The sequence below is a fragment of the Pangasianodon hypophthalmus genome, chromosome 8 (genome assembly GCF_027358585.1).
Source record: "Pangasianodon hypophthalmus isolate fPanHyp1 chromosome 8, fPanHyp1.pri, whole genome shotgun sequence".
NCBI lineage: Eukaryota > Metazoa > Chordata > Actinopteri > Siluriformes > Pangasiidae > Pangasianodon > Pangasianodon hypophthalmus.
In genome coordinates, this window is record NC_069717.1 from 4,514,158 (window position 1) to 4,527,850 (window position 13,693).

At 41.3% G+C, this 13,693-nt stretch overlaps 1 protein-coding gene across 2 annotated transcripts in view; it reads right to left on the reverse strand.

Annotated features, from left to right (window-relative positions):
* cdk16 (cyclin-dependent kinase 16) overlaps nt 1-13,693 on the reverse strand; it is a 39,202-nt gene that overhangs the window by 6,910 nt on the left and 18,599 nt on the right. For both annotated transcript variants that reach the window (XM_034306445.2, XM_034306444.2), the window contains 13 exons: nt 12,640-12,773; nt 12,024-12,149; nt 9,609-9,665; nt 7,876-7,990; nt 7,000-7,094; nt 5,444-5,506; nt 5,067-5,190; nt 4,588-4,708; nt 4,390-4,487; nt 4,145-4,250; nt 2,643-2,685; nt 2,070-2,160; nt 1,569-1,646 (listed from right to left, as the gene is read on the reverse strand). In XM_034306445.2, the coding sequence (XP_034162336.1) occupies nt 1,569-1,646; nt 2,070-2,160; nt 2,643-2,685; nt 4,145-4,250; nt 4,390-4,487; nt 4,588-4,708; nt 5,067-5,190; nt 5,444-5,506; nt 7,000-7,094; nt 7,876-7,990; nt 9,609-9,665; nt 12,024-12,149; nt 12,640-12,773 (1,251 nt within the window). The remainder of the gene's footprint in view (nt 1-1,568; nt 1,647-2,069; nt 2,161-2,642; nt 2,686-4,144; nt 4,251-4,389; nt 4,488-4,587; nt 4,709-5,066; nt 5,191-5,443; nt 5,507-6,999; nt 7,095-7,875; nt 7,991-9,608; nt 9,666-12,023; nt 12,150-12,639; nt 12,774-13,693) is intronic.

The following is a 13,693-nucleotide window of genomic DNA, read 5'->3' on the forward strand; positions in this document are numbered from 1 at the left end:
CATGTTAATCTCACACACACTTATACTTCCCATTATAATACACATTTACATATTTACTTGAGAACTACCTACATGGCTCACGAGAGAAATTCTCAAGTGAATTTCTGGGGCTTCGGCTTATCCTAGCACACTGTACATACTGTATATATCACAGTGTAGGCGATTAGTTTTACTGCTATGGTTTACAAGACTTCCAAAGATTCATCACACCCACTGATATTATGCAAACGTAGAGCAGTTTAAGACGAATTTGTGGAATGACAGTACGTGGGACTGGAGAGAGAAGGGATAAGAGTGCAGGGACAGACAGCAGTGATGAGTGTTGTACTGTACTGTACTGTACCTAAGGAGTCCCGGAACCTTAGGCATCTTTGCAAAAGCTCTGGAACAGCAAGGCAACACACATGACAAAGCATTGAGAGTGAGAGTGAGAGAGAGAGAGTGAGAGAGAGAGTGAGAGAGAGAGTGAGAGAGAGAGAGAGCACAAGAAACCATATACAGAGAGAAACAGAGACAGAGAGCAAGAGAGATGAAGGTAGGCACAGACACAGAGTGAGATAGAGAAAGACAGACAGACAGAGAATGAGAGAGAAACAGAGAAATACAGAGATAGAGAGAAGGAGACATTGTGAGAGATAAAAGGAGAGGGAGAGAGAGAGAGAGAGAGAGAGAGAGAGAGCACAAGAAACCATATACAGAGAGAAACAGAGACAGAGAGAAATAGAGAGAGAGAGCAAGAGAAATGAAGATAGGCACAGACAGAGTGAAAGAGAGACAGACAGACAGAGAATGAGAGAGAAACAGAGAAATACAGAGATAGAGAGAAGGAGACAGAGTGAGAGAGAGAAAGAGAGAGAGAGAGAGAGAGAGACAAATAGGGTGAAGGTACTGTGTGCAATAAAGAGCTAAAAAGAGAGACTGCTAAAGAAAGGAAAAGCTGCATAAAGTGAGAAACAAAACTAAAAACAGAAAGTAAGTGTGTGTGTGTGAGACACAGAGAGAGAGTGACGGAAAGAGTGAGAGAGAGAGAGAGAGAGAGAGACCTGAAGAATGTGCAATTTGAAAAAGGACAGAGAGATACTGAGTGTGTATGAACAGATGAACAGAAGAAAAAGATTCACAGAGGATGTCTGATGCAACTCCATCAGCAGCATACTGTATTAAAGCTCAACTAGAAACCTACTACAGCAGAGAGAAGGATGGAGACAGGTGGCGGGTGGATGCAGTAAGATGATGAGTCTGAGTGACAGCGTGGGGAAAAAGAAGGCCTTAATGAGCAGCAGCTACACTGGACTTCAGGACGCATCATGATTATACGCATTATTCATCATTATACAAGTCAGACTGCAGCGGCTCTCTGGTCAGGAATCTCACTCGAATACATCACTCAGCTATGAGGAGGTCTGCAGTGCTGAACAGAAAAACGTGCTGCAACTGATTTATGCGAAAAATATTAACTATTCAAAGCACAACAAAACTTTCTACTTCATCAGCATCATCATCATCATCATCATTAACATCATTAACATTATGGGTGTGTGATGAAGGGTAATAGAGTGTTTCTGTACCGGAGTCGGACATCGAGCTCGTCCTCATGGTCGTCTCCTTCTCCAGCTGAATGTCTTGAAGTGCAAATATGGATGTAGCTTTGAGAGAAAAAGAGAGAAAGAGAGAGAGAGCACATTTAAATTTACAAACAAACACACACACACACACACACACACACACACACACACACACACACACACATGGCTTCAGCCTGGTCTTACACCAAATCACATGCATCATAGCAATTTCTTTGGCACTGTGTGTTTCTATCATTCTCTTTCCCTTTGTGCTGCTCTGAATCTGTGAATGCTGTCACTCAATGAAGGAGGCGTGGCCTCTTTGTGTCAGTCCAACTGAAGGAGGCGTGGCCTCAAAATAAGATCAAAGAGACCATAAAAACAGAGTAAAGTAATGAAAACTGAACAGCTCCTGATTTTCATGGACAAGTAATGACTGAAACACACTTAACAACTGCATTATACAAGATATGTGTGTGTGTGTGTGTGTGTGCACGCACTTACTGTCAGGCAGTGTGAGAACTCTCTCTCCAAGACAGTGGAAGTACGAGTGTCTCATCGCTTCCTCTGCAGATATGCGCTTCTTTCCTTCAAACTGGAACGCCATTGCAGTGACAATGAAAACACGTCCACACACACACACACACACACACACACACACACACACACACACACACACACAATTTCATTGACAGCTACACAGTACATAAATAATGTAGAACTAAGAGCATACACAACAGGCTATAAAAACATGCTGACTAATGCAGTAACTTACTGAAACACTATTGAACTTCATTAAATACACAAAAACAGGTTTTTCAATCATAGAGCAGGTTATCATAAAAGACCTGCACAGCTGAGCCAGGCGTTTGATGTGGGTCAGTGTCAGTGCTGTATTACATTAGCAGCCAAACACACACTACATCAGAAGTTCATTCATAAACAGGAACCTGATTAACTAGATGGTTTTAAATAATAGGATTCAGCTAGCATGATTCCAGCACTGTAATGCTAACTGGCCTCTAGAAACTGTCATTATCAGAGACATCAGTATTTTCATTTTGCGAAGCGCTGTACCTGCAGCAGTTTGGACAGCAGGTCCACTCCGTCATTGTCCAGCCTGGAGGAGAGAGAGAAAAAGTAACAGATACAGAGATCGAAACAGAAATGGTTGGAATGTTGTGGAGCTCAACAGTTAATGGAAGTCAGGAGGAAAATCAAATTTACAGCTTAACACTAACCCTGAGTGTAGTCCATCAGCCAAGACATGTCTGCTGTCTGATGTTTGCTTCAGCGCTATAAATAGCTAACAAGCAATGAAAGTCTATCTCACTCAGAACCCTCTCTGTATATATCTGGCTCGAACCACATCCAGCTCTTCACTGATTTGCTTTAAGATATGATTAGACATAGGGTCATCTATTAACAGGAACAAAATTTACCATGTAGTTGAATGTTGTAACTATACGCAGGACCTCAGCATAATTTGGTATCACTCCACACCTAGACCCCGCCTCCCAAAGTTCTGGCTAGATTATACCAGAAATCTGGAAGTGATTCAAAATGAGGCACAATATATACACAATTTCCATGCTATTTAAAAAAAATCTTTTATTTTCATTTAATCTTCAGTAAGCACTTTATCGGTATATATCGGTGGAACAGAAATCTTTTCCGGGAATACGAGGTGGGAACACACCCTGGAGAGGACACCAGGAGAGGATTGTGGGAAGTGAAAGGAAACTGGAGAACGCAGAGGAAACTCAAGGAGAATGTGCAAAACTCCACCCAAACAGGTAGTGGAGCTCAGGATCGCACCTTGGAGCTGTGAAGCGCCAGCCGCTGTGCCACCATGTCACCAAGTCAAATCTAGCCCTGACTCCTAACGTCTGAAAGCAGAATTGTACGGGGAAAAACTAATAATATTCTTCAAATCTGAACTTAATTTTGTATAAATCCTAGCTTCTTAGAGGTTCCTTCGGCGAGATCCAAATTTGGTAATAAGGTATCCCAGCATCACTGAATGACTTGCAGAAACATCTAGTGGAATTAATTCCATGACCAGATTTTAAGCCATTTATAAGAGACCTCTTTCAGTATGAATGCTCCCGCTTTGGATTGTATCGAAGTGATGTTTTAAGTGTTGTTAGCGGTGTTAGTGGTAACTTGTGTTGTCTTCTTAGCCAGAGTTTGCTTGAAAAAGATATTTAATTTCAATGTGACTACCCTGGTATTTATATAAATAAATAAATAACTCAATTTATTTAAAAATTATACTATGTAGCTGTGGGTGTGACAGACTTTGATCATGATCCCTAGTCCCGTCACTCCAGTACAAAATGAGAGAAGCAAAAATTGTACACCAAACATCATCGAGCTAGAGAGATCTTTGACTGACTTGTTGGTGAAATGTAAAAACCATAACTACATAGCTTTGTGCTTAGATGGGATTCGTGAGTTGCTTTAGATGAAACCATCTGCTAAATGAATTAGCACAAAAGCATATACAACTGTACTAAAACCCAACATTAAGGCTGCTTAGTATGCTGAGCAAGAATGCTGCAGAATCTCTTTTTTACCGAGGGGTGTGGTTATGGAGGCAGTCGGCACGGTAACGGGGGTAGTTGTAGGAGATGAATTCTTCATTGGAGGTTATTCCAGGCCAGGTTTCTTCCGTAGGTGTCCCTGAGAGAAGCAGCAGGAAGAGTTATAAATACTGCACACAGACATCTGAGAGGTAAAGATTGAGTAGAAATTGTCTGATTTATTGCCAAAACCTGCAGAGTGAGAGGTGGAGAGTGAAATAAAACGAGAAATCCAGTACCTAGCAGTTTGAAGATAAAGTGCAGCTCCTCCTCCACTGTGGATCCTGGGAACAGCGGCCGACCCGTAGCCATCTCGTAGAAGATACAGCCGACGCCCCTGCACCAAATCCACCAAGTACAAATAACGTAGCTGCTAGTACTCCACTTATCCCTCCATCACTCAAATAAGAGAAATGGATAAATAGACAGGTACTGACCACATGTCAATCTGGGTGGAGTAATCTGTGCTGCCCAATAAGATGTCTGGTGGGCGGTACCACAGAGTCACCACTTCATTCGAGTAAGTCTTGGTGGGAATCGACTTGGCTCGAGCCAGACCTACAGACAAAAACAGAAATGGCTTTTTGTTCATTTTTGATTTGAGGAATTCACTGGAGTCATTTGGATTTGTTGTTTTGCCGTGTCATACTTAATTTGCATAGAATTGAGCAAATGTCAGTGGAAATGTCACGGCTTCAGAAAACGAACGCTTGTTTTGTCGCTTGTTAGCGTGAACTCTAAAGCAAAGCACCTGTAGACATAGAAGTCCTCAGTGGACTGAGTGGATGCCTGAGTGGACCTGATTTAATGCATTTCGGTTCAATAGCCCATTTTAAACACTTCTAATTTGTCTGAGTGTGGATGATGTCATTCTCTAAGAGTGCGTGTGTGTGTGCGCGTGTGCGATGGTACAGACCGAAGTCAGCCAGTTTGAGTTCCCCACGGTCATTGATGAGGAGGTTTTGGGGTTTGAGGTCTCGATGGAGGACTTTGCGTCTGTGACAGTAGCTCAGTCCTCGCAAAAGCTGGAACAAGAAGAGCTACACACAAACACACACACAGTCAAATACAGCATTTACACAGCAAGCATACAGTACAGTACAACGCATCAGTTTACATCCATGAAAAGTAGAGTCAGCTCGATTTACTGTAAGTTTCTCATGTATAATAATGAAGCAGTGCCTGTCCAAACATCGCCACAATTTCTTCTCAGACTGCTATGCACTGACAGGGCATCTGCGTGATGAGTGAAAAGCGAGCTGCTGTAAAGTGGAGCACTGCAGTAACTCTCACCTTCACGTTGTGCATGTGGATGCAGTTCCCGCAGTCATCCAGATACTGTTTCAGGTCTTTATCCTGAACAGCACAAAGTAAAAAAGTTAGAATGGAAAGGAGATGGAGAGTCAGCAAACACCATGCAATCATGCATTACAATGAGCTCAGCAGTATTAGCGTAGAAGTTTCTGCGCTAGTAACAAAGGATGTGAATTCAAACTCCAGACTGTCATGCTGCTTTTCTCTCACACTGCCATAAAGACATATATGGTGAAGGCTTGAGCAACTCATTGGAAGGATGTAAGTTCAAATCAGAGACTCTATGAGTAGAGACGGCCCACTTTATAAAATATTAATGGGGCAGCTTGTAATGCTCAACAAAATGGCAGCTGTATTACACAAGTCCCGTCCCTAAGTAAAAAGAGCCAATCAGCTTGTTGGTTAAGATGTTATCGTAAAACGTCTGGCCTATTATTCTGACACACTCATGCATTGATACACGTACAGATATCAGGCGCTCTACTCCGTCAGTTAGGGAGAATTGTGTAGTAGCTGGAGCTCTGGGAAATGTTTTTGTGTTAACTGCCACTTTTGTCAGATTTTTATTATACAGATTTTAACTTCATATCTGTGTTTGAGACATAACTTGTAGATCGATTTCTGGTTTATGGGTCACTCCACATTCAAGTAGATAGCAATCTGTTCTTGTATGACTGAAAACAACTGCCCAGGAGCATCACCAAGAAGGTCGCCGAGTGGACAGACTTGACTAGAATCACTACGGGTCAAATCTCAGCACCAACTGCGTCCTGTCTTTTTGGATTAAAGTTTCAAATATACAAAAATAAAAAAAATTCTGGTCTGTTCTGCCAGGTCTTGGATGGTAAAATCAGTTAGATTCCAGCACCAAAACCAAAACTTGTGAAATCCAGAAATTTGAGGTAGTATAATTTAATCGCCATGACAACAACAAGCAACCCATGTCTTTTTTTTTTTTCATGAACGCAGTTAGTACAGGGGGTTTAAAAAATATAGATGGAGGGGAAAGAAAGCTAAATATTGAATATTGCTACTGTGAAATGGTGGACTGGGGAAACATTTTACTGGCAAATGTAATGAACAACATAGCACTGCTAAAGCTAATGCTTGCAACTCCTCCGTTTAAAAGCAACAAAAGCATTTATTTGTCATCCTGCATGATCACAGTGTCTTTGCATTGCGTATAGACAATGAAGGATTTGTAAAATGTGTTCTGAAAGCCTGAGGGACAACTCGTAAAATCCTCCATGTTGTTGTTATTTTTACACCATGCATTAAACAGGTTCCTGCTCCAGCAGCAGCACCATGTCACTGGAGAAGACTCATCAGAGACCATAAATCTGCTCAGGATCAGTGACTGGAGAGGATTAAGCTTCACCTCTATGTCGGCTTGGAAAAAAGCAGTCATCAATATAATAAACAGATCTGCTAGACATATGTTAATGTCCATTTGTGTGTGTGTGCGTGCGCGCGTGTGTGCGCATGCAATAGTGGTAGATGTCTTCTGTCCTCTATTTTGCATGCGTGTGACTCACTAGGTATTCAAACACGAGCGTCAGAGACTTCTGAGTGTGGATGATGTCATGCAGAGTCACAATGTTGGCATGTTTGAGATCCTTTAACAGGGAAACTAGCGAGAGAGAGAAAAAGAGAAAATAAGCGAGAGAGACAGAAGGGGATTAAAGAGTGAAACACACAGCAATTACCTATCCAGATTATTGTGAAATTAACTGTCTGTACAACATTGCTCAATTATGACCATTTAAAAATTTGCTTGGTTTAAAATTCTGTGATGTCTCTGAGAAAATCTGTACTTACAGCTAAGACTGCACTATATAAGGAATAAAACACTTGAGGGCATGCTATTATATGAAAATAATCAACTCTGAGAAGTGTAGTTAATGATACCACTCTGAAGTTTATTATTTTATTATTATTTTATATTTAGTTAGTATTATTTTATTATAACAGCATATCCTGAAGTGTTGCGTTCTTTTTATACCACCGCAATTTGCCAACAAATACATTTTTTTTATTTATTAAAGATCAACATATAATACTTTGTATTCGTTTATATGTACAATTATTATTGTGGAATGTCTGTAAAACAAGTAAGTTCCTGTTCTCACTTACATTATAACAGATATAAAAAATCGTTCCCTCACCAGCCTCCATTTTTCCTTCTCTTTTGAGGTTAATAAGACAAAATATAGAAAACTGTCCCTCTGAATGTTGCAATGCACTGATACTGGAGACTCCTTCCAAAAATGTTAAACAGACATCCCCTCACAGTAAACTTCACCATATCAACGATTACACACGTTTATAAATCCACGCAGGTGGAACGTCCGACATACACGTCCCGGTGTCAGTCGCTCTTGTCCTGGTTCTCATGCTACGTTCTGACTCACCCTCTCTGATGGCAGTGCAGGGAGCGCCTTCCTCATGTTCCAGACGGATCTCCTTGAGAGCCACGAGGTTATCAGTTAGCTTACTGCGACCCTTATACACCGTGGCATACGTGCCCTGAAAAGCAGTTACACATATTTGAAAAGTCATTAAACATATACACTGGTTGTAAATAAATATAACATGTTGTATAATAATAACAACAACAAATTATTCCTAAAAGGAATAATTTTACAATAATCATTTTTTAAAACACTTATGTAATATAAACACAGTATTTCTGGACAATAAAATAAAACAAATCCAAACCCAAAGCCAGCCCTTCATCCGTTTCCAATCACATGAGCCTACCCGTGAAAGTAGTATGAATTTTGCTTGAGATTATTGGCTGGTGATGAAATACTACATCATTACTCTAAATTTAAAAAAAATTACATTATATGGTCAAAAGTATGTGGACACCTGACCATCACACCCATATGTGGTTCTTCCCCAAACTGTTGCCTCAAAGTTGGAAGCCCACAATTGTATAGAATGGCTTTGTATGCTGCAGTATTACAGTTTCCCTTCACTGGAACTAAGAAACCCAAACCTGTTCCAGCATGACAATGTCCCTGTGCACAAAGCAAGCTCCATCATTTACTAAGGCTGGAGAGGAGGAACTCACGTCCTGATCCGGAGCCCTGACCTCATCCCCACTGTACACCTTTGGGATGAACAGGAACGTCGACCGTGCCCCAGACCAAAGCGGGAATACAACCCGAATAGGATGCCATTTCATCACAGGTAACCAAATGCATACACATACACACTCGTTCTCACACTCGTTCTCACACTCGTTCTCACACTCGTTCTCACACTCGTTCTCACACTCGTTCTCACACTCGTTCTCACACTCGTTCTCACACGTGCGTGTTCTCCTTGTGTCTTCGTAAGTTTCCTACCAAAAACATGCACTAACAATGCACTTTCGCATTCCCAATCCACCTACAGGCGTGTTTTTTTGGGAGGTGAACCCGGAGGATAACTTACACAGACATGAGGAAAACACGCAAAACAGCACACAGACAGTAACCTGAGCTCAGCATTGATTCGGGGACCTATCTGTTGTGCTACCCTGCTGCCCTAACACACTTTCATCTTGAATGAAAATACAGAGAAGCAAACTTAATTACAGCACACACCACCAAACACTGCACACCCGTTATTCTTTAGTGAAGATTCAAAGTGAAGTTTCAGGGTAAACACTTTTTCTGTGCCTGAATTTTATAATGTTCTACACAGTATGCATGTAGGGCGTTAGGTAGATGTGTACAGCACCATTATGTTACACCCTGAAAAGCAAAAGTAACTGTAGCACACAGCTAATGGTTCTTGTGCTGGTACAGACTCCAGTCAGAGGACGACTCAGAGGTTACGGCATTTGCCCAATCAATAGTCTGCACATTTTTAGTTTGCTTGGTACCTGGGCAAGAATTCTAACCAAATTCGCCATTCGCTTGGGTGCAGCATGGCGTAAAATGCAGCAGCACAGGTAATTCCAGAGCCGAGCTACAGTGGAAAAGAGCTATAAGCTGGCTATAGTCGTCTCTGGTTAGAAAATGAAGAGACCCCATACTCACAGTCTACTTTATTACTACATAATAAATCAGAGCCTCTACTACAGAGGCAAAAAATGCAGCTTGTAATCCAGAAAATACAGTATTTATTTGAGTTTTAAAGTCAGAAAACTTACCTCTCCTAGTTTATCCAGTTTCACGTAGGTTTCCAGCTTCCCAAAACCAATTTCTGACTGAAAACAAAAACATCGGCGGTACTTCAGAATTAGCGTGACTCCTCTTACCACTGAGCACATCAGCACGACAGATTAATGTATTAAGTAACGAATCCTTCAAATCCTGATTGTAGCCTGTACAATCAGCCTGATGATGCACTCCAGATAAATATTTTACATAATTAACATAATCAACATGCATTATGAAATTTACAGTTTAATCCTAGATTAAAACATTTTGCAATGGAGTATCCCTACTGAGGGAACAATTTAAAACAAGACTGGTATCCAGAAACATGTCCTGCATTAAAAAAAAAAAAAATCTCTATGTGCATTAGAGAAACATATTACATTACATGTGCACTCAATGTGTATTATAATACTCCAAGCAACTTTCATATAACAATCTCAAAACCTAACACTAATCCGTTTAAGTATAGTAGGACAACCGTGTCCATTCCTGGACCTTTAATCCCCCTGCACCATTTTAGTACACATGCTAAAACACGTGCTTTAGTGCTCTAGCCTGCTCTCAAACACCCATTTAGCCTCATGAAGTGCTGGTTAACAAGCTACTGTGATAAGGCAGCTGTATTAGAGCAGGGAAAACAAACAGCTCACGGGTGCTCAAGGGCCAGAATTGTGATTATAAATATTATAAGTTAATTCAGGCATTTGCATTAATATACAAATATAATGCATTATTCTGTCTTGTTGCTCTGCAAGGAGACTCTCCATTTATCTGTACGAATGTCTTAGCAGCTTATAATGTTTTCTGCTGTGACCCTGAATACATAAGACACAGAGGCAGACAAGGCAGAGACTGATAAATAAGAAAAGGGAAAAATGAGAGAGAGAAGAGAGCTTCAGAGAGCTATAGAGTAAGAAAGAGAAAGAAAGACACAGACACATGGAGAGAAAAAGAGAGATAGAGAGAGAGAGGGAGCAGAGAGGAGAGGACAGAAAAGAATGATCAGCTGTGAGTACATGGAATAATTACTAAAGCATAGCAAATGATCAGGACAGAATGAGATCAGACAGTCACAAACAGATCAGCGAGTGATCAGGAAAAAAGACAGGTCAGTGAGGGATCAGCTGGAGAAGCAGAAAGATCAGTAAGTGATCAGAAGGACAGAAAAAGACCAGTAAGTGATCAGGGGGACTAAATGAGAGCAGCAAGTGCTCAGTGGACAGATGGAGAGATCAGAGAGTGATCAGTGGGACAGAGTAAGAGAGATCAGTGAGTGATCTGTAGATCAGAATAAGATCACCAAGTGATCAGGAGGACAAACAGGAAGATCAGTCACTGATCAGAATGACAGAATAAGAACAGAGAGTGATGAGAAAGACAGAGTAAGATTAAGTAAGATAAGCAGGGGGCAAAAAAAAGAGAGATCGTCAAGTGATCAGTGCAACAGATAGCGCGATCAGCAAATGATAAGCAAGACAAACAGATCAGCAAGTGATCAGTAAGAAAACCAATCAGCAAGTGATCAGGACACAGAAAGCTTAATAGGAAGGAATGAGATCAGCAAATGATCAGAGGGATAGATGGAGAGATCAGTGAGGGATCTATAGGACAAACAGAACAGCCAGTGATCTGGACAGGGAGAGATCAGCAAATGATCAGAGAGACATCACTTAAATGGTTACATGTGTGGTTACATGATGAGCTGTGTGTTCTCAGCTGTGACCCAGAATACATAAGACACGGAGGCGGACAAGGCTGAGACCGATAAGAGAAGGAGAGAGAAAAAGGTAACAGAGTGAAAGATAAATGGGCACTCAGTTATCAGAGGAAGGACAGACAGAGGACTGAAGACATATAGTGAATGATAAGATAAGATAAGATAAGATAAACTTTATTGATCCCACAGTGGGGAAATTCACTTATCACAGCAGCTCACAGACAGTTAAAGTGCAGGTATTAAAGACTAACGATAGGAAGAAAGAAAAGTTAAATATGAGACAATATCAGCAAAAGAAAGAGAGTGACAGAGAGAGAGAGAGAGAGAATAGCGAGCCAGAGAGTGAGAGTGACAGAACTCTAACACAGAGGCAGGGACTGAGAGGACAGAGGACAGACAGAGTGATTAGCTGTTAATCTGTATGACAGATCAACGAATCAGACAGATAAATAGAGAGAGAGAGAGAGAGAGAAAGAGAGATCAGCAAGTCAGAGAGAGAGAGAGAGAGAGAGAGAGAGAGAGAGAGAGATCAGCAAGAGAGAGAGAGAGAGAGAGAGAGAGAATAGTGAGCCACAAAGTGAGAGTGAGAGTGAGAGAGACCAGCAGGGATCAGTACAGGGCAAGACAGATCAGCTAAGAGAGAACAGCGAATCGTAGGACAGAAAGAGAGATCAGAAAGCTTTGTTACCAGAGAGACCCTACGCAGTCGTCTGCTCAGTGGTTTATCAAACAGCGGGCTGTTCAGACTGAACTTCTCCAGGTAGCCGTCTGGGAGTCGGATATCAGCCGGCAGAGACAGCCTCTTATTTATGTCCTTAGGGAAGATCCAAAATGCGCGCGCGCACACACACACACACACACACACACACACACACACACACACACAAGCACTTTATCAAGACAATCCTGAATGTTTAATTGCAATGCATATCTGTATCCATCATTCTGATCCAGTAAGCCTGTTGATAGTAATTTGCTGCTTTTTAATGCTAAGTACAATAACCAAATCACTATCAACCTAAAACATAACCACTGATTCAGGACTGAAAACCCAAACAAGTCAGGATCAGAGTGGGAGAACACAGAGTCCACTGTGAAGAATTTAAAATTATACTATATCCATCTGTCCGTGTGAATTAACACGCCATTTTATTGCACGTCCTGCTGCGCAGCTGTTCTTTTGCGGCTCTGAGGAAAACAATACCGTCTCTTTGCATCCATCATTCTGAGAGCCATAAACAAGCCCATCAGAAGAAGGAGGAGGAGGAGGAGGAGGAGGAAGATTCGGGGCGGTGCTGAAGTACCTCAGTGGAAATTTTGCGCCCCGCATTGTTGCGCATCCTCACGCGGACTGGGCTGTGCACCTCGTCAGAGGAGGTGGCTGATGCCTGATCGCTTTCTCCATCGGAGCCCATCTTTACATCTTCGTGGACGATCTCTGTGAGTGCACATACACAAACACACACACAGGTTACGCTGCTGTCATCTTGCTTATATATTCCTGTGGTGTTTTGGTTAAAACTCGGCCTAGACTAAATTCACCAGAATTATTTCTTCTTAAATCATGCAGAAAAGTGACATGATACCCCTGAGATCCGACAAATCATCACTAAACACAAAAAACAAAATGGCTGGTTAAAGGGCTCATTTGCATATTTCAGCTTTCTGCAATATCAGCACTGCAAAGGCCAGTGTTGTAAGAATTATTAACAAACACACGGATGGACACATGATAACTACATTAGCTAGCTTTTTCACTGGGAAATAAAAAGCTCCAGTGTGCTGTCCAGTCCTACGTTTTGGATGCCTGGAAACCTGACAAGGTTAAAAAAAAGTGATATCTAATGTAATGTAATAAAGTACGGAGCCAGTTAGATAGTTTAGTTATGTTAATACAGTCTAACAACAAGTATATGATAATTATCCTTTTCTAATGTAGCACAACATATTTGTGACCTCAGCAAAAATTCAGCAAGCCATTGGCCGGTGCTTTGGCGATGAGCTGTAGTGTCTTCTCCTTGTAATTGCATGTAAACAATATTATTCAAGTGTGACGAGTGTCTTTATTTTCTTTTGATAAATTTAACCGTGAAGTGACTGCGTGTAGGAAGCAGGAGAGGTACATATCGTCTTTGTGTATTATTTTGTGGAAAGATCTCCGGGCTTCCATGCACACTATAAAAATCGTTCTAGGTCGACCAGATTGCGTACGGTGTGTAGTGCAGCAGGTGGTGGGATTTGGATAGTTACAGCATTGTAGTGTGTCGCACAGATATGAAGCGGATTATGTTTAAACATATGGACCACATGAAAGGTTTTGTTCTGCGTAAGTCAACACGCCGTAGGTAATTTTAATTT